The sequence below is a fragment of the Mandrillus leucophaeus genome, unplaced genomic scaffold, assembly GCF_000951045.1.
Source record: "Mandrillus leucophaeus isolate KB7577 unplaced genomic scaffold, Mleu.le_1.0 Scaffold333, whole genome shotgun sequence".
NCBI classification, from domain to species: Eukaryota; Metazoa; Chordata; class Mammalia; order Primates; family Cercopithecidae; genus Mandrillus; species Mandrillus leucophaeus.
This window is the reverse complement of record NW_012103510.1, coordinates 3,444,993-3,469,700: the sequence shown is the minus strand read 5'-3', so window position 1 is coordinate 3,469,700 and position 24,708 is coordinate 3,444,993. Positions and strand designations below refer to the sequence as shown.

The window sequence follows — 24,708 nt, the reverse complement described above, 5'->3', positions numbered from 1 at the left end:
CTGACCATCGGCAGCCTGCTCACTGTGGCTATCGTCAACCTGGTGGGTCCTGGGGTGGGGAGGCAGGCCTCCTGGGTAGAGGGAGACCTCCAGATTTGGGATGCCTACAGTGTGGCCTTAAAAGCTGCCTCTGGTTGACCTCTCCCCCAAGCTCAGCAGGTGGCCGTTGGGGGTTCCTCTTTGCAGACTCAGGGCTCCTCACCTTTGGGTTTTCAAATGAGGACTCTGGGGCCCCAGAGAGCTTGTGTGGCCAGCCCCAGGAGGATGGGATGCTTTGAGCCACCACATCCTGACACCCCATTCATTCTTCACGGCCCTTCTGAGACTCAGTTTCTCCTCTCGGGGGTGAACCCTTGCTCCTCTGCTGGTGCTCAGAGGCTCAGTGCTGCAGAAAGCAGCCTGTGGGACACTTGTCTACCCGCCTCTTGGACCCCGCATCCCAGGTTAGGGCGTCTCTCACTTCTCTGCCCTGGACCCTGGGTTTTTGGAATGTGTTACTGTGACCACCTCCCTCAGGGTCACTGGGGAGAAGGTTGAAAATGTTGGTCCCGGCCCCACCCCCTGGCCGCTGCTCTTCTGGGGGTGACTGTGCCCTCATCTCCTAGCCCCTCTGCCCTGTGAACCCGATGGCTGCTGTGGGGTGTCGGCACGGTGGCTTGAGCCATGCTCAGAGCTGAGCCCAACGTGAAACCTCAGGCTGCTGTGACACTCATGATTGCCTGGGGCCCGCCTTGCATGGCCTGGGCAGGTTCCAGTGTTCCTGTCCCTGGACTAACTCTGATGGGGACCCGTCTCCTCTGCAGCCCCTGATGCCTTTCCCAGTCCCAGAGCTGCCTGTTGGCAATGAGACAGGCCTACCAGCTGCGAGCAGCAAGACTAGAGCCCTGTGCGAGCCCCTCCCGGTGAGTGCATTGGGCCCGGCTCCGTGGCCTCACTCAGAGTGGGGCTGTTGCCGCCGGGGGTGCAGTTCGGACCCTCAAAGCATGGGTGCTGACCCCTGAGAGCACAGCACGTGGAGGCTGAGACCAGCCTCTCCTGCAGAGCTGGGAAAGCAGGGCCCCGTGGGCCCAGCTGGACTCTGGCCCAAGGGAGTGAGGAGTCCTGGCCTTGGCAGGCTTGGTCTAGGCTGTGTGGGTGGGCAGGGAGTGAAGGGAGCATCTGGTCTTGTGGGGATCTCCGGGTCAGGGTACTTCCTCTCTGACAGGCCTGCCGCTGTTTTATACACGAGTATTCGCAGCTCAGGGAGGGGTTTCATTAGGTGGTGGTGCCAGGGCAGGCTCAGGCAGGCTGATGGCAGAGGTCAAGGTCTCTGCCTGGAGGCCCTTGCAGACAGCAGACTCTGCAGCTTCAGAGGGTGGCAGTGCTCTAAAGAGCAGAAAGGTTCTGGGACAGGGGATGGTGTGGGGAAAAAGCCGAGGCGTGTGTTGGGAGCAGTGGGGTTTTGGGTGGGTTGTCTCGTGGGGAGGGAGTGGGAAGAACTGGGATATTGAGCCAGGGGCAGGCTTGATCCAGATTGGGAGGTGCAAGAATGCCAGGGTGAAGAGCGTGGTCTTTATTCTGGGGGCTGGGGAGCCACAGCACAATCTTGAGCAGGGCAGAGGTCCTTTGGAAGGGTAAGCTCACAAAAACTCAGGGAGGCAACTTGGATGCATGCATGCTCCGGCCTTGACCTTGACCGTGGTCTGTCATATCCAGAGCATCTGCATACTATGTTTTCTCCCCTTTAAATGAGCACACTTCATAAGAAATAAAACTACAGTAAAAACAACAGAACAATGGACACTCTTAGGTCTCATTGTTTTTTGTTGAGAAGGGAGGTGGTAAGGCAAGACGGTGATGCTGAGGTGCTGGGAGTGGAGCTCTGGGGTATGTGCTGGGCCTGAGGCGAGAGTAGGTGGTGGGGTGGCTCTGTCCTGAGTGACACCCCACCCCTCAGTACTATACCTGCAGCTGTGTCCTGGGCTTCATCGCCTGCTCCGTCTTCCTGAGGATGAGCCTGGAACCAAAGGTTGTGCTGCTGACAGTGGCCCTGGTGGCCTACCTGGTGCTCTTCAACCTCTCCCCATGCTGGCAGTGGGACTGCTGCGGCCAAGGCCTGGGCAACCTCACCGAGCCCAATGGTACCACCAGGTGGGGCCCTGCCCATCCCCGTCCCCACGGTGGCCTGTTCACCTGGTGCCTGCTCACACCAAGGGGCTTCTGTGTTCATAGGGAGTGGGCACCTTGCAGGGTGGGGCTGGCAGATGGCCTGGCTTTCATCTCACAGTTGGGACTGACGCTTGCCCAGGTCCCAGGTCTCCAGCGCTCAGAGCCGAGGAATTCGATTCGCCGGCAGGTTCTTTAGGAGTCTCTGGTCTGACAGAGGCCACCAGGTCACCCTGTTTCCAAGCCAGTCTAGTGGTGGGGAGGGAAGGTGGCTGCAGCTCTAGCTCTGCGCCTCTCAGGGCCATGTCCTGGGTCTCGAGTTCTGGAAGGAGCAGTTGCTTCCGTCTCTTCCTAGACAGGTGGTGATACCTGAGGCGCTGGCAGGGCTGGGGTGTGTGGTTCTAGGGGTTCTGGGTCCCAAGTGGATTAAGGAGTGGACCTGGTCCCCCTAAACAAAAAAGCTGGAAGCCTGGGACCCAGAACAGAATCTGCTCCTGTGGGTCTGCCCCGCACCTGCAAAATCCTTATGCCACCCATCCACCCCACCCCGCCTGCCACTGACCCTGGCTCACCAGGAGCTCTGGGCTCCCTTCAGGCCCTCATCACGGCTGATTCTGGTCATTCAGGGGTGAGATCAGAGGTCTTTCCCATGAGGGCTCCCCCACCTCCCTGCCCACCTTGCCCCTCCCTTTATCAATACCCCAGAGTTGTCTAGTTTTCCACCCACCCCGTTAGAATCCATTTCCCCCTTTCCCCTGGGTGTGCGTGGCACCTGGAGAGCATGACTCGATGGGTTGGGGTGGTGAGTGCTGGGAGTGACTTGGGCCTCCCTTCATATCCAGCGGCACCCCTAGCTGTTCCTGGAGAGACCTGAAGACCATGACCAATTTCTACCTGGTCCTGTTCTACATCACCCTGCTCACGCTCTCCAGACAGGTATGGAGGCTGGTCCCCCCACCCAAGCTCTGCCTGCTTTTCCTCACCTCCATCTGGAGATGGGGTGGGGTGGGCTCGTGTGGAGCAGCAGCAAAGACCAGAGTCCTGCCAGGAAAGCACTGGTCCCCTGGCCAGAGGCTCCAAGGACACCAGGGACAGACAGACCCGGCTAGGAGATGCACAGCAGCATGGCCCCTGCTCGCCTGCGGACAGGGCACTTATGTTCGTGCCGTTTGCAGATTGACTATTACTGCCGCCTGGACTGTCTATGGAAGAAGAAGTTCAAGAAGGAGCACGAGGAGTTTGAGACCATGGAGAACGTGAACCGCCTTCTTCTGGAGAACGTCCTGCCAGCCCACGTGGCCGCCCACTTTATCGGTGACAAGTTAAACGAGGTGTGCTGAGAAGGGGCTGGGGCGGAGGCAGGGAGGCGGAGGGTCCAGGCGCAGTCCATAGGGTGAAGGTGTGGAGTTGGAGTGCACACCGAGCTTGGCTTCCTCAGGTCTTGGCCTCACCGGGATGCCCAGGCAACAATGTATGGGATCAGCTGTGAGAGAACAGGTCTGGGGTCAAGGACCTGGGCTCAAGTGTGGTTGTGGACAAGGCACCTTGCTTTCCTGGGCCTTGGTTTTCACCTCTGTAAAATGGGCTGACAGCACTTCCCCACAGGCTTGTGGCGAGGACGAAATGTGTGTTCAGCGGTTTGTGATCTGGACATTCTGTGTTGATGAAAATGTCTGTACTTCTACCAGTTCTGTGTAGCAAGTTTTCTAGATAGGAAACGGAGGCCCAGTGAGAACGAAGACCTCCAACTGTTACCCTCCACTACTGCAGAGGTTCTTACCCCATGTGTAACGGAAACACCCATGGTGCTTCTGTGAGCAAAAAACCAACCTGAGCCTGACCCTCCCTGGCCACCCGATTCTTAATCACCTGGTAACAGCTGCCAGATGAACCTCATACAGCCCACCTTCCTCCCAACCCCCCGAAAGCTGGGCTGGGCAGTTCAGTGCCATCTGCTCCCGAGGCCTTGCCACTCTTCCCATCCCCTCAAGAGGTGAAGTGGCGTAAGGTCCGGTTTCTTCCCATCCAGGACTGGTACCATCAGTCCTATGACTGCGTCTGTGTCATGTTTGCCTCCGTGCCGGACTTCAAAGTGTTCTACACAGAGTGCGATGTCAACAAAGAAGGGCTGGAGTGCCTGCGCCTGCTCAATGAGATCATTGCCGACTTCGACGAGGTACAGCCTCTAGCCCAGCCCTGTGCAGCAGTCCCAACCCATGCTGGGGAGGGAAGGGTGGCGGCACCTGCCATTCTAAAACCCAATTTAAAAATGTGACACAGGGCTGGGCAAGGTGGTCTATAATCCCAGCACTTTGGGAGGCTGAGGTGGGTGGAACACTTGAGGCCAGGACTTCGAGACCAGCCTGGCCAACATGGTGAAACCCTATCTCTACTGAAAATACAAAAAATTAGCTGGGCTTGGTAGTGCACGTGCCTATAATCCCAGCTACTTGGGAGGCTGAGGCAGGAAAATCACTTGAACCCGGGAGGCGGAGGTTGCAGTGAGCTGGGATCACGCCACTCCACTCCAGCCTGGGCAACAGTTCACAACTCTGTCTCAAAAAAAAAAAGCACCATGGCCCCCCTGGGGGGAATATACATTACACAGAATATGAAGGTACACATTTCTTTTTCATTCTGTTTTATGCAGCAAATATTTCGTTGGCATCTTCTCTGTGACGGGCAGCTAGCTAAGATTAGACTCAGGCCCTTTAGAATAGCTTCATTTCCAACTAAGCCCACGCTACCAACCAAGCCGATTCAGAGGAAATCAGTTTGGGTTGAATTATTTGCTGGAGACAAAGAATCTACATTCCTGTGTAGATAATGCCGTGTTTGCTCTGTGCAGACACAGATGGAAGGGAAGAGGGAGACAGTGTGGGGACGGAGACGACAGGAAGAGCAGGAGCCGCCAAGGGCCATGTCCTCACCATGCTTAGTCATGCGCTCAGCTGGCAAGGCAGCGTGAGACGTGTGTACGAGAGGTGGCGATGGGTGGAGGGAACCCCACACCCTTCCTGAGGAGTGGGGGCAGCCTGGCTGTGGCTGTGGAGTGGCGGCTGCTTCACCGCTTCCTTCTCACCTGCAGCTCCTGCTGAAGCCCAAGTTCAGCGGCGTGGAGAAGATCAAGACCATCGGCAGCACATACATGGCAGCTGCAGGGCTCAGTGTCGCCTCAGGGCACGAGAACCAGGTACTCAAGCCCAAGAGGGATAATTCAGCCGACTGCCCTCACTTAAAGGTGACCTGTCACCTTACCTAAAGGGTGTGTCCATATCCTGTCCTGGGGGAGGGGGAGGGGCCCAGGTGCTTGTAGGGCTCTGCCAGGATTTTAGTGGTGGGGATCCTCAACAAGAGTGGCGCGCCAGGCCCACTATGTCTGGGGGCTCTGGAGACGCAAGGATCTGACCCGCAGCCTGTCCCACAGGAGCTGGAGCGGCAGCACGCCCACATTGGCGTCATGGTGGAGTTCAGCATCGCCCTGATGAGCAAGCTGGACGGCATCAACAGGCACTCCTTCAACTCCTTCCGCCTCCGCGTCGGTGAGCCCGGGCGGTAGGGGCGTGGGGAGCCCCTGCCTCTAGGCCAGCCCACCCAGTCTGTGCAGCACAGCTGCACCTCGCCATCTATTATGAAAGGTTTGAGAATCCCTCTGATCTGACAAGCTCAGCAGTTGGACAATTATTCTGACGTTTTGCATAAGCATATAGTTAGCATATAGTTACCATTGAGAGTTTTAATAATATGTAACTACAAAAAACGGAGAACCAAAATTATTGACTGTAAACAGGTAACCTTAAAATACAGAGAAGGAAGCAAAGTTACTAAAGCTAAATAGTTGTGGGCCTGCGCTCAAAGCCAGGCCTTTGTTAAAACGGAGAGTAGCAGATACAAGTGTTAACATCAAACCCAGACTTCTGGCTTCTGAATCTGAAAAAGAGCTGGCCGGGGAATGCCCTCCTCACACCCTAAGCCCGACTGCATCATGGTGACTCTGAGAAACAAGCCAGCCTTCACTCTAGTTGTTTTGTCCCCGCATCCTGTACTGGGGTATGGATTCTCAGGCCTCCCCTAAGGACAGAAGCCTGAGGCTTTGCCTGCATGCTTGGCTAACTGTAAACATCATCTTTAGGCATAAACCATGGGCCTGTGATTGCTGGAGTGATTGGGGCCCGAAAACCTCAGTATGACATCTGGGGAAACACAGTCAACGTGGCCAGCCGAATGGAGAGCACCGGAGAACTTGGGAAAATCCAGGTAAAGACCCATCGGGGAAGCAGGTAACTGAGGGGAAAGGATCTTCCCCAGAAGTGAGAGGACTTGGGCTTAAGAGCTGCTGTCTCAACCAGCAGCCATGGTTCTAGGGTTCTAGCTATCACACTCTCCCGGGAAGGCAGACTGCGTGCCTGGGCGGTCTCTATCTGTCCCTACCATGACAGGTGTTCTTCCCGCCTCTGAAGACACAGGTCTTCCTTTTCAGGTTACCGAGGAGACCTGCACCATCCTCCAGAGCCTCGGGTACTCTTGCGAATGCCGTGGCCTGATCAATGTCAAAGGCAAAGGCGAGCTGAGAACTTACTTTGTCTGTACGGACACTGCCAAGTTTCAGGGGCTGGGGCTGAACTGAGGGCTCCTGCTGGGTTCTGAAAAGGCTGGGAAGCCAATCTCCTTCCCTGAAGCAAGCCCAGGAGAAGACTCCACCCCACGCCAATCCCAGAGGCATGCAGAGGGTGTGGCCACCTCCTGGCAGAGGGCTGTGCATGTTGGCTTCTTTGGACCCCCACTGAAGGATTTCTCAGACACATGCAGCACCAGATTCTGGCTCGAAGCAGCCACTGAGCCATTGTGCGCAGGGGAGGCCAGAACCTCTGTGCCCGGTCTGTAACAGTTTCCAGGCAAGCTGGAGAATGTTCACTGGTTCAGGGCTGACTTTGAGATCTTTGTTCCCTGAGGTGCTATGGAGGCGACTTTAGCACATGATGAAAACAGACGCCCACCTCATTGGCCTGTGGGCACGCAAAAGTGAGGTCTGTTTTTCTAGACACCAAGGGGGAGTAAGCTGAGCTGTCTGGCACGGATTGGAGACTCCCTCTCCCTGGTGGGCCCAGCAATGAGAGTGTTTCTCACAGCCGCATGCTGGTAAATGAAGCTGAAAGGGGTGTTTTACATCTGTAAACGGTTTCAAACAGTAGAGAAACACACCTAATTAGCACTGTTACTTTTTGCCTTGTCTGGTATGTTTGTTTCAAATGAATACATTAATGGGGGTTTTATCCTTTTGAATGACTTCTTAGCTAGCAGACAAAAATCTCTTCCTCCCAGTGTATGCTCTGCCTGTTTAACCACTGACACGTAGGGAGGACTACTGTCCAGTGTCAGCTTATGGGGTCAGCTGGCTGTGGGGTTGAGTCCTGAGGAATGTGGTCACAGCAAGAAGGCAGGGAGCAGCGGAGCCTTGCCTTTGAATGAGGCAGCTCGTGAGGCAAGCATTCTGGAGAGAGGTGCCTAGAAAGGTGCGGCCTTTCAGCTCTTCCTTGATCACTCACGTATCTTTGCGTTCTCCCCTGCCGTCCTTCAACTGTATCTTACTTTTCTTACTGGAAAGGAATGGAGTCTGTTTAGAGATAAGTTGGACAACCTGTGAGTGCATCTCTCCTTTCCTTTAGTCTTCACAGCTAACTTTGGAGAGCTTCAAAACTACAAGGATCTACTTGGCATGGGTGCGTGCACAGGCTCCTGGATCTGGGAAGCCCGCCCCCTCACAAATGCTGAGCCGTTCTTGCTCTGAAACTGCACGAGTCAAGGCAAATGCAAAAAGCCAGGTTTTGGGGATGTGTCTTACTGTGCTTCAACTTTCCAAGGAATTGAAAGTCAACCTAACTGTAACAGGGTGAGAAATAACAAAACTGCCCGTGCCTTTTTCTGAAGGGACTTCATAACCAAAAGACTTAACCAGTGGCCTCATCACTAGAGCATCGCCAGGATTTCTAAAGTACTCAGTTTCCCTATATAGCAGGGATTCTTAGCTAGATGTCACCATGAACCCCGTTAAGTTCTACAGAAAGTCTTGCCTACAGGAGCCTTTACAAGATTATACAGGGTTGCAGACTGGGTGACTGACCGGACTTGTTGGGGTCCTGGGATGAGTTGCCCCCTGGCTGCAAATTAGAGTACAGCTAAGTGTGGGGGTGGCAGTGGAGGGGACGAAAATTGAGCCTGCTTGCCTGTGCTGTGTCATGTGTGGCTTTATCAGCCCGAGGAAGGGCAGGTGTATTCTAATTTGCACAAAGGTGCTGGGTGGACTAGTGACAGCTCTGATGTGCTGCACATAACTGGAATCAGTGTGAACAGAAGAACTTGCTGTATAAAGGAATTTCATGGCAACAATGCTGGTAAGGGCAATTAGCCTCGCTTAAGTTGCCTTTTTTACACACCAACTTTTTACATGAAGGGTTGGTTTCACATGAATACTATACTGAAATCTGTGCTCGCAAGATCTAGCAGTGACCAGGGCTGCCCAGCGGGGGCTCTCCTGGGAAGTCAGGAAGGTTTCTGTTGCTAATATAACATGGAAACACATCAGTGCACTGGGCCTCTCTGAGGTCAGCTTATTTGTACTCTTGCAATATTTAAGTTGTTTTTTTCTTCAGTAACAGAAACCCCAGTTGGGAGTTTAACAAATAACTGATTACCATTCATGCATTTTTATTTCCTATTAAAGCACTGTGCTGTGCTCAGATAATAATAGTTTGTCAGTTTTTAGTTTTCAGTGTTCAGGTTATAGAATATAACTGACCATAAAAATTACCTGCGGGTATTTTCTTTTTATGAACCTGTTTTTAAATTACCAAATTATTTCTTTACTGGTTTCTGTTTTATGACAGAAACAAGTATCTAACAGTGACCTTCTCTATGGGTCAAGGACTTCCTCACAAATTCTCCTAACTGGTGAAAATAATACCTGAAGTTTTCTGCCTTATTGAGGAAATTTCCGAACAGAAGAGAAGATCATTAACCACTGCATACTCTGTGTATATAATAGGTCAATGTAAAGAAACATGATTTGAGGTGGTGCATGCAAATAACTAGGGTTTATTCTATATAATGAGTATTTATAGATCTGTAACATTTGTTTCAAAATGCTGTTTCATTTTTATAAAGTACCAGTGTTTAGCTGCTTTTTATACATTAAATTAGCAATTTAAAAAACTCAAATATCCGAAGGTATTTTAAATTTAAGTATTTTCTTGGTCCTCAGGAACTCACTAGAGATTAAAAGTAGTCTCTAAAACAACTTGAAAATTTGACTCTTTTAGCATAAGATTTTGAGTCTTTTGGGGGAATTAATTTTCCTTTACCCTACTTGTTCTTCCTAAATACTAATTTTCAAAGTCAGGAAAATGGAAATCAAATAGCTTCCTGCCTGGGTGATTTATAGAAGGATTGTATAAGGGCCTTCAAACTTAATTTGTTCACTGAACAAGGCTATCTCCATCCTTTTTCCCTTATGTATAACAGGTTCTAGACAGATTCAGAAAAATCACCATTTATCTCAGCTTGCTGATAAAAGGGGGCCATGCATTTTGTGGTCTCCTACTTAAGAGTTCAACTGCTTGGGTACTTGACCTTTGTATTTCAGATAAACAGTAAATAGAAATGTCACCTTTTGGTAATCTGGTAACTACCTGATGTATTCAAGGATGACTTAGTTTATCTTATTTGGCTTATTACTTTGCTATAGTACTAGTAACTCTTTAAAAAATGGAAAAAAACAAAAAACACTAGCCATGTGACCCTGCTATAAAACTCCCAGTGTGCTTTTGTCGGGGGTGGGTGGGAGATGCCTAATTACCCATACAAGGGCATCATTCCCATTGGGTATGCAGGGGCAGAACCACACTAGTAAATTGTAAAATTATTTCAAGTATGTTCGTATAATGGAAAATATCACTGGATGGGGCCATTTTAAGAACGTTTCTTAGTGATGGTCCTGTCTGTGGGACATAAGGAAGAAGCACGGGCAGGCACTATTTTGAAAGAATGCTCTGCAGGTATGGTAACAGCCCCAAGCACGTTCCTTCCTCAAAAGGGCTCCTTTCTGTATACATCACCAAGATGAGTCCTAGGTCCAGCTTTATTACCTAATACAAGTCCAACCTCTGGAACATTCAAATTCACTGTTCCAAAGTTTAATTAAAAACACAATTTACAAATATTTAATATCTTCTGAAAAGCATTTCTAAGTTAAGAATGAAAAAGTATGTACATAATATATAATCGAATACCAGGCAGCCTCAACTTCCACCAGGTCCACACTCAGCAACATCCGTCTTTTTAGGTTCTTCAGTATCTGAAAGAAAAAGACATCACTTAATTCAACATTGTTTTTACCTTTTAATTAAAAAGGGGACATGAAGGTCAAGCTGCCATCCAGAACTGTAACTGCTGAGAGCCATTCTTTACCACATCCAAGGTTGAACACTATGCGCATTATCAGGCTATTATTGTGGCTCTTCTGCACACAGGAAATCTTTATTAATTCTTTAGACAAGATAAAAGGAAAACTAAGAATAGTTTATACATTAAAAACAGACAAAACCTTTCAAGTGTTATTTGAAGGGAGAAGACTAATGTTCCTTTTATAGTTGGCCCTTCTTAGCCACGGGTTCCACGTCTGCAGATTCAACCAACTGCCAATCAAAAATACTTGGGGAAAAAATCCAATTAAAAAAATACAATGAAAAAAAAAATACAGTATATTAACTACATTCTATGAAGTATATAAGTAATCTAGAGATGATTTAAAGTATACTGGAGGTTGTGCATAGGATATATGCAAATACATTTTATGTTAGGGACTTGAGCATCTACAGATTTTGGTATCCTTGTGGGGTAGATACCAAATCCGGGGTCCTGGAACCAATGTCGGGCAGACACTGAGGGATGACTGTAGTCACTACAGCTTTCCACTTTCCCAGAGAAAATAGGGCACGTACCTTCTGTCAAATCCACAAAGTTGTTTTCCATGACGGCGGAAGGAATGGAAATCCCCATTGCTTTTCGAACTCCATACGTGCTTACAATATCACCTGGAGTTACTTGCTGTGCAAGTTCTTTAAGATTACTGGTCACTTGTTCAGCTAACAAGAAAAACAAAGATAGTTCCAGATACTGAAACATGGTTCCTTTAGACAGAGGCATCCCAAAGAACAGTAAATGTACAAATGCAAAACACAAAACAAAACTAAAACAAAACACAACTGTCCCTGGGGTTCACATCAGCATTACTCTATAGTGCCATTAGCACTGTACTCAGAAGTTTTTTCTTTGAAGCATCCCATGACTCTCCTCTTACGGGAGGCAAAACATACCAAGATGCATTTCTCTGTATGAGGGACCCAAGAGACAGATCATGTTGGGAGGGGGTCTGGTGCTCAAACGTTCATTCTGGGCTTCCTGGAGTTCCCTGAGCAATCTGGTGGTCTCATCAAGTTTCTTCTGGAATATTTCAGCTTCTGTGTGGTAAGAAAAAGAACACACGGAAGAAAACAGACACACTTGTGTTTGATCTTGTGTAATAAACTGACTCCTAGGCTCTAGGGCTTTGCTAATTATTGGTTAGCCTTCTCCCTTCAAAAGAGTAATCCCCTTGAAATGAAATCAACACACTATACCCATTCATTTAACTTGGTAAGCCAAGATCTTCCTGTGGTGAATGGCTATATTAATCTGTACTTATAAGACATGAAACCTTGACTGCCTACATCATGCAGTTTTTCAATCAAACCCTCTGGAGACACTCACCTTCAGAGTCAAAAACTTCAACTGGAACGCCAAAATTTGTTACAGCTTTCAGCGCTATGAGCCTGTCTTGAGTACTGGAGTCCAAACGCCCTGGTGGCTCTACTTCTGTAATCTGCTTCAAAAGGAAAAACAGGCAATTACTGGAGTTTGCTAAGCCACAGCAGTGCTAACTAGAAATTACTAAGATGGTGTGTATTTACAGGCAAAGTTACTCTACCTATTTACTATGGAGTCCTAATTTTGATGCTTACAGAAAATGAATTTCCAGAACACCCTTTTAAAATGCTATTCCCAAATCTTGGCAAAAACAGGTATTCAATAAATCCACACTTCTGTGAAATGTAATGGTGTATCTCATACAATTTGTATTTGTTTAGTATGGCAACTATTCTAAAGATGAAGTAATGAGAGCCTTATTGTTGCTTAAACTGTGAAGAGCTTTTGGTGATGACAATGCCTTGTGTTTTCGAGATTCAAAGACTATTTCAGTCCGTCTAGTCCATATACTTGCATTCTTATTGACACACTTCCTGGGTCTTCTCCAGGCCCCCAAACTAGGCTGTCAGTATTGCATGAGAGAAACAAAATCTTAAAAAGGATAGAGCCGGCCCAGTGCAGTGGCTCACGCCTGTAATCCTAGCACTTTGGGAGGCCGAGGTGGGAGGATCACCTGCGGTTAGGAGTTTGAAACCAGCCTGGCCAACATAGTGAAACCCTGTCTCCACTAAAAAAAAAAAAAAAAAAAAAATTTAGCTGGGCATGGTGGCAGGCACCTGTAATCACAGCTACTCAGGAGGCTGAAGCAAGAGAACTGCTTAAACCCAGGAGGCAGAGGTTGCAGTGAGCCAAGATCGCGCCACTACACTCCAGCCTGGGCGACAGAGCGGGACTCCGTCTCAAAGAAAAAAAAAAAAGGTGGAGTTTTTATTTTCAGAATCGTTAAGACTCAGAGTTTCCATAACCTCAACATTGCTTTTTAGGAATAGATCAACCCAGATATTAAGCAATCAAAAGCGAATGGTTCCATTTATACTATGGTGTGGCTCTCCAACTCCAACTCCATTGATCCACCTGATTTCTCTGCCTACATATGGGCTAAAAACTTGTGGTGGAGAAACTGTATAATAGTGTAACTTGGCACTGATATGCATTTATGATTTGCCATTTCAGCTAGGCCCTCACAACTCTACTCACTAACCCTTTTACTTCTTACCCAATAGGCCTTCCCATTCTCAAGACTTCTCTTACTCCCCTTATTTTCCATTTAAATATTTCTCGTAAAGTGTAAAATAAAATCACCTCCATTTCTTTTGCTGTGTCAAGTGTCCTAGTATGGCCTTCATCTTCAGGCAATGACTGTAAGGATACAGAAAAACAGCTTTTTAGGAAAACACATGAAGGTAAATATCAAGGAAAAGAGAAAAGTGTCAGAAGTTTCTTGGCAAGAGAAAATGAATACAAATATGGACTACTACAATATAATTTTTCAGACCAAAATGACTAAATACAATTATTAGCATTTTGAGAGGATTCCGTGAGCTGGGGTACTTATTACTGGTGATGTTATTTCCATGCCTGATCAAAAGCTACATACATATTTAAGAAGGTATTTGGTAAATAACTTATAAATACGTAAATAAACGGTATCTGTTTTTATTAGAAAAATCCCTGACAAGAAGACAGGAAGGAGTTCTAGGGATTACTGTTCATGAACAGAGCAATATTCTCAGATAGCAGAGGATTACTGAAAAATAATCAAATGCTACAGAGAATGTGAAAGCTTCTCAATCTTGTTCTGCACAGATAACGCACCCAGGAACAAGAGACAGATGTATCATGGACATCAATCAATGATGTCATCTTTCTTTGAAAGGTTCTGTTGTCAGTTATTTAACCAATTCCCAATTTCTAAAAATTATGAACAATGTATCCTTATATGTAACTTTTGTATTTTTTCTAGAATAAATTGAGAAGAACTGCTATATTGAAGGACAAAGACACTTAACATTTTGAAACACATTGCCATATTCACCAAATGAAAAATATTCAATTTTCGTTAGATTATTAATTCATTCAGATTAATTGATGAGAAGGATATGGTAAAAAAAAAAATGTGTATTTTTAAGTGATGTAAAGTTTCATTTTTTAGGTTGTGTGATGAAAGCGGTCTGAGTGCGGATATTTTACAGCAGTCATCGTTGAGCCTGACTGAGGCACTAACCTCAGCTCTGCTGACAGGTCACCCAGCAACCATATGTGCGGTTGTGAGCAGGGTACCAGGCACTACAGTCGCAGTCACCATTAAGAGTTAGATCTCCAAGAGACACAGGGTTTCTCTAACTATTGTGACAGGAACATTCTGGAGATCAGCTCTCTTCTATATCAGCAGGAACATTTTCTGGTTCTAATCCTTGAGCCACAACTCTGAATGATTCCAGATTACGAACTATCTGCAGCTGCACTAGAGATAGCTTACAAGTGTTAATAAAATAGCAATGAGGAAGCTTTTTACTTTTTAACTTGAGGTTCCTCCCGATGTGCTATTACTGCATAAGGAAAAGCCATTCCCTATCATTTTAGCCAACTTAGTTTCAGGCCAGTGAGCAAAACTTTGCTTTTTTGTTAGAGGACACAACACCGACTTCTGAGTTGTAAACCCCATTTCTGAGTCCTACATTCCCAAGATGAGATAAGGATAATGCTCGGGCCCTCACAGATCCTGGTAGCTAAGCTACTCCTTTCCGTTCATTGTCCACCCGTGGCCTCCACCCGGGCTGGGCTGTCTTTCACGGCCACGGAGTTCAGCTGTCATACTGGTTAATCCCATGGTTTCATTATACTGAATGACTAACGCTTGAGAGTCGATAATAAATTACCCTGTTCCGTTAGCGGCGTTCTTACCATCTCCATCTCTTGTAGGGTCCTGGAATGACCTCCTTTTGTTAAAACATCCAGTAGACTGTCTGCCATGACATACGGATAATCTTGGCATGTGGCCAAAAACTCATGGATGCTGCAAGAGAGAGGAAAGTCTCACATAAATCACCTCCACTGGCTTTATCCTCCTATCAGAGCCAACTGTTCCCATTAGATGCCCTCGGTTATACATCAAGACATCAAATTTCTGCCTAGACACAACATGGTATCTACAAATTAGCAATAACATTATCATGAGAGAATTAATATGAAGAACACAGTAAAAATAAAATGTTCCAAAGAAAAATGAGACCTCAGTGACAGGGGTGCAGGCTCAGTCCCTGAATCTTCTGCTCCCCGCCCTTTCACTTCCTGTCTACAGTGATCACCTTCACCTCAGGACTTTCATCTGGGATCAAAAAACTCTCAAAAGTCACATGTCCAGTTTGGACCACACCCTTTGGTGCTCCACATGGAAGTCTAACAGACATCTCAAGCTTAAAACATACAAAACTGAAATGCTAGATCTTCCCCACTAAGTCATGTTCCAAAGTCTCCCCTTTCTCAGTAAATAGCAACTGCAGCCTTCCAAGCTCAGTGTGCAAACCCTGGAGTCAGCCTCGACATCTCTCCCACATCCCATTTCAATCAGTAAAGAAATCCTACTGGCTGATGACTGAGCCCTTCTCAGAACCTCACCTGCTACTCCCCCGGTCCATTTCTCATCTCCCTACTTCTGTCCTTGCCTCTCTACAGTCTATTCTCCAAGAGTAGCCAGGGTGATCCTTTAAACATCATAAGCTGGACTGGGTCACTCTTCTGCTCGCAATCCACCAGTAGTTTCCATCTCACTGAGAATAAAATTCAAAGTGCTTATAAGGACCTACTCTCACCAACGCCCTCCCTGGCCATGTGCCTGCACACTTCTGCTTCTTCCTGCTGTTCCTCAAGTGTGTTGGGAAGGCTCTCACTCAGGCCCTCTGCATAGCTCCTGCGCTGCCTGGAATGCTCTCTCAGGTGGCAGCCTTGCTTGCTTCCTCACCTCCTTCAGTTTTTGCTCAGCTTTCCCTTTTGTGCAGACTTTCCTGACTGATTTAAAAGTGCACCCCTCTCACAGCCCCAGCACTACTCTCTCCTTCTCTGCTGCTTTACTTTTCTCCAAAGCACTTGTCATCATTTGACAAGAGGGCATGGGCCTTTGCCAGTATTGTTTCCCTGTGCAATCCCTATTTGTGGTATGCACAGATACATAATCCAGAAAGAATTCATTCAGGCTGCTGAGGTCTAAAAGATTAAATGGCTTGATCTGAAACCACAGTCAACTTCAGACTTATGGACCCCTACCCTGTGAAAACCACCACCACCAAACCACACTTACTAATGTGAAAGTGAACAGATTCTCCCTTTATCAGAGAAGCAGGGGACTGGTGAATCTACAGGGTTAATTTCTTACACATAATGAAAATTAACAAGGTACTACTGCTAAGAAGGAATAATATCCAGTAAACTACTGCCATAACCCAAGCTCAGCATCCCGTCCTGAGCCAGAATCCTGCTAAGTCAGGACAGATCTCATTGTGTTGATAGGATCCAAACTGCTCAGCATCCTAAACAGGAACACAGAGATGATCTTCCCACAGAAACATGCAATAAAGAATGGCTGAGTTTAACTGCAATGGTCTACCTGGCATGTGATTGGTCAAAAAGGCTTTTATGTGGGTTGCCTATGGAATAGAGCCATCCTATCCTGCCTCCTTTCTCGGGGAAAATGCACTGTGGGCTCCCAAACTGATCAAGTTTGGACCATAACTCACTGACACACAACATGTTATAAGAGAACAGATGGCATGTCAACATTTTGAAGTAGTAACAAGTACCTAAACTTTAGTACTGGCTGAGGTAGTCTCTTTAAAAATATATTTTTGTTTAAGAATTAAAATACTGCAGATGCCACCATCAGGGAGACATGCTCTCTCTCCACTAAAGGATAACAGTAACTATGAATCCATTATTGTCAGCTAAAAAAAATTACTGAGCACATTTTTTACTACTCGGCCAGTTTTGTCAGTCTACCCACAAATCACGTATGTACATTAATGTTTTTAAACAAATGTAATCAGAATATTAACTGGAGACTCACCTGAAATCGCTTGGAAGATCAGAGTCTTCCCCATAGGTTGAATAGATTAAATCAGAATCATCCTTGCTGATATTCGCAAATGTGGAGTCATAATGCGGTGCATAAGAACTGTAGGGCCCATAATTCAAATACAACACTGTTGAAAAAATCAAATACTGTAACACTATTCTTTAACTTGTATGTCAATCTATTTTCTTGTTTTACCAAAAGATGATTTATTCTCTCCTAACTTTACTACTTCATTGACTGGTTCGCATATCTAAGATATTTTCTCCCAAACAGGTACTTGTAAAGTTACAACTCAAGTGAATTCTTCCCTACAAGGGAGAGGAGAGGAACAATAAAGAACAAAACTCATTTTGAATATGAATACCCAATTTTCCAGTCTCTTCTGAAGTTAATAAAATAGCTAATTAATGTTGCAAAAATACCACCAAGATACTGGTACCCATCTAGTGAATAAAGCGTAATTGTGCTTCCTTTCCCTAATACCCCAAAACAGAGAAGAGAAAAAAATGACTTCTATGCAGGAGCCTCACCTGGAGTGACTTTGTTCCTTTTATCCTCTTTGAACCCCTGCAAAGTATTCACTCCAGACTGAAGTCTTCCAGTTGTCATTCCCAGTCTCACAGGGCAGTAGCCTGGCTCTACAACATAAAACTGAGCACAGTGAAGGAGGCCTACATGGCCATGACCCACGGGGCCCTCTGCCGAGTGACTCCGCATACACCACTGCATGGCATCTGCATGACCGTGAAGGAGGCTGGGAAGCCCTTACTACACCCACTTTTATAAGAAAATCAAAGCTCAGAAAGGCAGAGCTATAGCCAGGACCAAAACTTAGACCTGTTCATTACACTCTCCTGCTTCCTGGAATTCTTTATAACCACATACACTTGACTTAAAAAATTAGACTTTTATTAAAAACAAAAGCCATGAAAACTTTTAAAAGCTGGGATTTCTAATGTTAAGATGAAAGTTAACCAGTACAAAGGTTAGTAAAAGACTGAGGGAAAACACCTGCATTAAAGACAAAAGGGCTACTAACACATGAAGGATAAATGAGTATCTATGAAAGGCATACTTTTAGTGCAATGAGAACAGGTATTAGCCAGGAATGAATCCCTGTGATGAAGCTGGGAATACGTGACATAGAGAAATCATGGGTAGGCACCTGAGGGGACTGCAAAAGATGCTGGCAGGAGAAGATGTGGTCTCCCACAGTATCTAACAGAGGGGCATCTGCTCTCCTGAAGAAGAGTCTGTGTCACATGATCAGCCTGCAACGGAGGCTACCGCCACCAGTGACCAGTGTGGTGAAGGCACTGTTAACCAACTGAACATCTAAATCAGATCTCCTCTCCTTCTCAGTGAATAGTCTGGAATTTGGTTTCCTAATGGGTACGGATACCAGATGATGAAGCTGAGAAGATGAACAGGGGTGTCTTCCACCTTAAACCACGAAAGTGGCCTACAGAGGGAGCTGTGCACACGGGGAGCGAAATCAGCTTTGGCCACATTTGATTATGTCTCAGAAACTGGAAACCCAGGAAACCAGACCAAAGGCAGAGACCACACTCCTGGCTTCACAGAAAGCAGCAGATCTTAAGGGGTCACCTCCATCAGTTAGCTGCATCTCCTAACACCAAATGTTTACCACAGCTATACTAGAAAGAGCAATGTTCTCAATCCTGTGGCATTCTTTGACCTATGGTCATATAAAATTCTACTTGTTTGCATCAAAGTAAAAACTGAGTTTTGTTTTGAAAACAGCACTAGCTCCTTTTCTTCTATTACTGTTCTCCTCCTTTAGAGAACATTCATGGTCCCCTTCTTTCCATCTTCAAATGCTATTCCCTGCTTCAAGATTTTCACACCTGCTGTTCTCTCATCCCTTACTCAACCTAAACATCATCTCCTTAAGGACGCCTTCCCTGACCCCCAAACACTAGGTCGGTATCTTCCATTATGATCACAGCTGTTCTTTTCCTTTGTAGTATTTATTCATTATAGACACATACCTGCATAGTACTGATTAAGGACAGACTTCTTTTTACATGAGCCCTCCTCCCCCGACTCCATAGAACCTAAGGAAAAGAGACTCCTCTCTCTCTGTTTTGTTCTCTACTATACAGCTAGCTCCTAAGACAGCACCCTGCTCATAGCAAACAATAAACATCAGAGACTGTTTCCTTAAGGGTAAAAATTCTGTCATTATTCATTTTCGTATTTCCAATTACTTCTCTCATTATGACAGTATGAAAATAAATATTTGTTGACTAAATTAACACTGTCACATTTGCATATCTCAATACATGATTCTCCCCTCAGACCAGTGACAAAAAGTTCTAATTCTGACATCGAATTTCAAAATATAACCTATATTATTTCCATTAAAACATCATTTGAGAAAACAAAAATATGACTGAGGCTCTAAAGATTCCCAATCTTTACAAACTTTCTACTGACTTCAGTGAAAGATACGATGTCACTAAGCATACACCCTCCATTATTATTAAGGCACTATGTGGCATATACATTCATTTATTCACTGAAATAAAGAGATCAGTTAAATTTATAATATCATAATCTGTGGGTATGAGATACCTCTAAACTGAGTGTCTATACTAAAGTCTCTTAAAATCAGGGCTAGGAATTACTATCTAAATTATGGCTTTGTTAATGGTGGGTTTAAAATATTTCAAAACTTTGAATTTTAAGGAAAACTTGATATAATGTACCTATTCTAAGATGAAGTGAAAGTTAGGCTAGCTATTACCATGAAATACATGACGTCTAGCTAGATCCTCTGCATAATGACACAGTCAGACTGATCAATATTCAAGCTTGTTGCTTTAAAATGTTAACCCAGGTTACTGTTCTCTGCCAAACAGCATCAAGTTCATGCACAGTTTTACTCTGATCCTACCTCCTACAATGGGATCCACAGGATGGAGAAGTCCCAATGTTGTTGTTCCATCTGGTTTTCTTCTTTCGAATTCGCACTGCAATGACCCAAAGTATTCAGATGGAATGAAGTGTTTTATACAAACACGCTGAGTATCCTTTATCCGAAAGGCTTGATACTAGGGTGTTGTGGATTGCAGATTTTCCCAGATTTTGGAATATTTACATATACATAATGAGATATCTTAGGGATGGAACATAAAATTCATTTATGTTTCATACATACTTTACAGACACAGCCGGAAAGTAGTTTTATACAATAGTTTAAATAATTTTGTGCACCCGTCACATGAGGTCATGTGTGGAAGTTTCCACTTATATCATCATGTCGGAGCTCAAAAAATTTCAGATTTTGGACCAAATTTCAGATTTTGAATTTTTGGATTAGGGATGCTCAGTCTGTACCATATTCATATATGCAGCAAACCACAAAGCCTTATTTTAACCTAACTAATATTACAGGTGGCTAATCATTAAACTCAAGGTACTGACTTTCACACCTGTCTCCAGGTATACAGGGGATGATGGGCTAGAGAAATGGAGGTGAGGAAAATCTCAGAATTCTAAGAGCTCTGTGGGTCCTTTTTTTTTTTTTTTTTTGAGATGGAGTCTCGCTCTGTCGCCCAGGGTGGAGTGCAGTGGCCGGATCTCAGCTCACTGCAAGCTCCGCTCCCGGGTTCACGCCATTCTCCTGCCTCAGCCTCCCGAGTATCCGGGACTACAGGCGCCCGCCACCGCGCCCGGCTAGTTTTTTGTATTTTTTAGTAGAGACGGGGTTTCACCATGTTAGCCAGGATGGTCTCGATCTCCTGACCTCGTGATCCGCCCGTCTCGGCCTCCCAAAGTGCAGGGATTACAGGCTTGAGCCACCGCGCCCGGCCTAGCTCTGTGGGTCCTTAAGGCTACCTAGTTCTCCCCAGTCTATCAAAAAAGGCTACTACGGACCAGGAAAGGGCAGTGGCTTGCTTAAAGGCATGTACACACCTACTTGGCTTTAAAACCAATGTGGGCAGGGACCCACCATCTCACTGCCACCCAAGACACAGACATGGCTTCTGTTCCTAAGTCCCCATTAAATGTTTCTTTCTGGAAACATTTAAGCTGGAACATGTGGTGAGCTAGCCAGGAGTTGAGGGACCAAGAAATGGGCAAAGGGAAGGAAGCATCCGTGGGGGAAATCCCAGGTGGCAGCCACTTCCACGTAGAGTGGTGTGGCTCACGTTTTAGACGCCTGTGTGTGAGTACAAGGATGCCCTGAAAACGCCAGTGTATTTGGAGTGATTGTTGGCTGAGAGCCATCCGTCGCACTGTGGTCATGAAGGGCAGCTGGCAGCCACTGCAGCAAGACGGCCACTTTTGTGGGCTGCTTGTTTGTCAACAGGAGCCCAGCTAGCAGCAGAAGCAAAAGTAAAACAGCTTGAGTAGGAATTACAATTAGGAAAAATATTTTTTTGAAAAAGAGCTCTATATTCAAATGTTGGCTCAGTTAAAACTGCTATTTGGGCTATACATATACAAACATATGTCTATTGTTTTAATGCCGCTGTAATGGCCCTGTAAAATGTCTCAGTCAACTGAGTTCTGTTTGGCTAGCCCTCCTTCCTCTTGCCACCCTCCATACCATATTAGGGACCTGATGGAATTTCTGGCAGCTTGTGATCCCTTGAGGTAAACAATAAAGGCATCAAATACTCCTCTTTTTGGGAAGAATCTCTGTTTTTCCTCACAGAATACCAAGAGTTGTAAGCAGACAGATTCCTCTCAGATCTAAAACTGCTCTTTTCTGTATTGTATTACCTGATCTCTAAGGCTTTCTGGGGACCCAGGATTCAGTGATTTGGGGTGATCTAAAATCTGCCTTCCAGTAAGTATTAGGCTCTAAAGCTGCATGCTTTCTTGGCCCTGTTCCTTAAAGGGCTCCCCTCCTTGAAACCAGTAATCTAATAAGGAAACAAGTTGAAAAGACGACATCTTTTTTTTTTTTTTTTTTGAGACAAAGTCTCACTCTTGCCCAGGCTAGAGTGCAGTGGCAAGATCTTGGCTCACTGCAACCTCCTTCTGGCAATCTTGTTTTCAGGTAATGGTGTTTAGGTTTAGGTTTTGTGCCTTTGAGATGTAAATTTTCTACCTTGTTTCATCTACTTTGTTATGACTTTGGAAATGATAGATAGTCTACGAGGGGGAGAGAGTGAAAACTGGCAAATGAAGAATCTTATAAATCTAGAAGATCTGTTTCTGTGTGTTTGTATGTCTATATATGTGTCATGTGTATGTGATATATCACTATCAAAATATATGAAAGCGCTCTAATCAACTGACCAAAGAAAAGTGCTTAAATCAATTATTTTATTAAAAAAAATAGAACTTGGCTCAAATGCCTTCTAGTTCACACAACTTCAGTAATCCTTGTTAAATAAAACTAGTTTCAAAATTCTCTTCTGTAATTTTAAATCTTAAAGTCATGTTATATTAAGTAATCTTAGGGTTTTCACTTGAAATTAGGGTTACTAAGAGTTAAAATAGTTAATATATATTATTAAAATTACTAGATATAAGAGAAACAATTCTATATACATAGTATATAAAGAAAAATGTGTTTTTGGTAAAGACACAACATCAATTTACAAAAATCAGTAGCATTTCTATACACCAATAATGTTCAAGCTGAGCGCCAACTCAAGAATGCAATCCTATTCACAACAGCCACACAAAAAATAAAATACTTAGAAATATATGTAAGGAGGTGAAAGATCTCTACAAGAAGAACTAAAAAACACTGCTGAAAGAAATCATAGATGACACAAATGGAAAAACATCCCATGCTCATGGAAGAATCAATATTGTTAAAACGTCCATACTGTCTAAAGCAATCTACAGATTCAATGCTATTCCTATAAAATTCCCAACATCATTCTTCACAGATTCAGAAAAAACTATTCCAAAATTCACATGGAACCAAAAAGGAGCCTGAAGCGTCAAAGCAATTCTAAGCAAAAAGAACAAAGTCAGAGGCATCACATTACCCAATTTCAAACTATACTACAGCTTGGGCATGGTGGCTCATGTCTGTAATCCTAGCACTTTGGGAGGCTGAGTTGGGTGGATTGCTTGAGTTCAGGTGTTAGAGACCAGCCTGGGCAATACGGTGAGACCTCATTTCTACAAAAAATACAAAAATTAGCCGGACATGGTGTCATGCACCTGTAGTTTCAGCCACTTGGGAAGCTGAGGCAGGAGAATTGCTTGAGCTCCTGAGGCGTAGGCTGTAGTGAGCCAAGATCGTGCCACTGCACACTCCAGCCTGGGCGACAGAGTGAAAACCTGTCTCAAAATTAAACCAAACCAAACAAAAGCTCCCATAAAACTACAAGGCTACAATAACCAAAACAGCACGATACAGGTAAAAATAAACAAAATAACCCACAGACCAATGGAACAGAACAGAGAACCCAGAAATAAAGCCACATACATACAACCAACTGATCTTTGACAAAGTTGACAAAAATAAACAATGTAGAAAGACCATTCAATAAACGGTGCTAAGAAAACTGGCTAACCATGTGCAGAAAAATGAAACTGAACTCCTATCTCTCACAATATACAAACATTAACTCCAAATGGATTAAACACTTAAAAGTACGACCTCAAATTATAAAAATCCTAGAAGAAAACCTTGGAAATACTCTTCTGGACATGGGCTTTGGCAAAGAATTTTCTATGTTCTCAAAAGTGAAAGTGACAAAAACAAAAATTCACAAGTGGGACTTAAACAAACTACAGAGCTTCTGAACAGCCAAAGAAACTATCAACAAAGTAAAGATACATCCTACAGAACAGGAGAATATATGTGTGAACTACGCATCCAATAAAGGACTAATACCCAGTATCTATAAGGAACTTAAATCAACAAGAAACAAACAAATAGCCCCATTAAAAACTGGGCAAACGACATGAACAGACACTACTCAAAAGAAGACATACAAGCAGCCAACAAACGTCTGAGAAAATGCTCAACATCACTGATCATTGGAGAAATGCAAATCAAAACCACAATAAGATACCATATTATATCATTACTGAAAACTCAAAAAAAAAAAAAAAAAGAGATGCTGGCAAGGTTGTGGAGAAAAGGGAATGCTCACTGTTGGTGAGAATGTAAATTAGTTCAGCTCCTGTGGAAAGCTGTTTGAAGATTTCCCAAAGAACTAAAAATAGAATTACAATTTGACCCAGCAATCCTAGGTATGTACCCAGAGGAAAAAAAATCATTTTACTCAAAAGATACACGCATTTGTATGTGTACTGCAGCACTGTGCACAACAAAGACACAGAATCAACCTAGGTGCCCACCAACAAAAGACTAGGTAAAGAAAATGCAGTACACACACACCATGGAATACTACACAACCATAAAAATGAATCAAATCATGTCCCCTGCAACAACACGGATGAAGACGGAGGCCACTATCCTAAACAAATTAATGCAGAAACAGAAAAACAAATATTGCATGTTCTCACTTGAAAGTAGGAGCTAAACACTGGTGCACATGGACACAAAAATGGGAAGAACAGACACTGGAAATGCTAAAAGGGGGCAGGGAGGGAAGGGGGCAAGGGTTCAAAAACTTCCTACTGGGTACTATGTTCACTATTTGGGTGATGGGTTCAAGATAAGCTCAAATATCAACATCATGCAATATACCCACGTAACAAAATTGTGTATGTACCCCTTGAAT

The 24,708-nt window shown here is 45.0% G+C and overlaps 2 protein-coding genes across 3 annotated transcripts in view; one reads left to right on the top strand and one right to left on the bottom strand.

Moving 5' to 3' along the window:
- ADCY7 (adenylate cyclase 7) overlaps positions 1 to 9,360 on the top strand; it is a 58,611-nt gene extending 49,251 nt beyond the window's left edge. The window contains exons 17-25 of the mRNA XM_011988657.1: positions 804 to 902; positions 1,937 to 2,130; positions 2,988 to 3,081; positions 3,321 to 3,476; positions 4,175 to 4,321; positions 5,234 to 5,338; positions 5,573 to 5,687; positions 6,278 to 6,402; positions 6,626 to 9,360. Of these exons, the coding sequence (XP_011844047.1) occupies positions 804 to 902; positions 1,937 to 2,130; positions 2,988 to 3,081; positions 3,321 to 3,476; positions 4,175 to 4,321; positions 5,234 to 5,338; positions 5,573 to 5,687; positions 6,278 to 6,402; positions 6,626 to 6,772 (1,182 nt within the window). The 3' untranslated portion in view covers positions 6,773 to 9,360. The remainder of the gene's footprint in view (positions 1 to 803; positions 903 to 1,936; positions 2,131 to 2,987; positions 3,082 to 3,320; positions 3,477 to 4,174; positions 4,322 to 5,233; positions 5,339 to 5,572; positions 5,688 to 6,277; positions 6,403 to 6,625) is intronic.
- The window catches only part of BRD7 (bromodomain containing 7), a 54,457-nt gene continuing 34,474 nt past the window's right edge, over positions 4,726 to 24,708 (bottom strand). Inside the window, exons 8-17 of one of the 2 annotated variants that reach the window (XM_011988648.1) lie at positions 19,935 to 20,010; positions 17,545 to 17,652; positions 17,006 to 17,141; positions 14,851 to 14,962; positions 13,249 to 13,305; positions 11,950 to 12,064; positions 11,517 to 11,660; positions 11,142 to 11,285; positions 10,431 to 10,495; positions 4,726 to 5,771 (exon numbers count right to left, since the gene is read on the bottom strand). In XM_011988648.1, coding sequence (XP_011844038.1) covers positions 10,440 to 10,495; positions 11,142 to 11,285; positions 11,517 to 11,660; positions 11,950 to 12,064; positions 13,249 to 13,305; positions 14,851 to 14,962; positions 17,006 to 17,141; positions 17,545 to 17,652; positions 19,935 to 20,010 — 948 coding nt within the window. In that variant the 3' untranslated portion in view covers positions 4,726 to 5,771; positions 10,431 to 10,439. Of the gene's footprint in view, positions 5,772 to 10,262; positions 10,496 to 11,141; positions 11,286 to 11,516; positions 11,661 to 11,949; positions 12,065 to 13,248; positions 13,306 to 14,850; positions 14,963 to 17,005; positions 17,142 to 17,544; positions 17,653 to 19,934; positions 20,011 to 24,708 lie in introns of those variants that run through there. The other variant, XM_011988649.1, reaches the window with a different exon arrangement.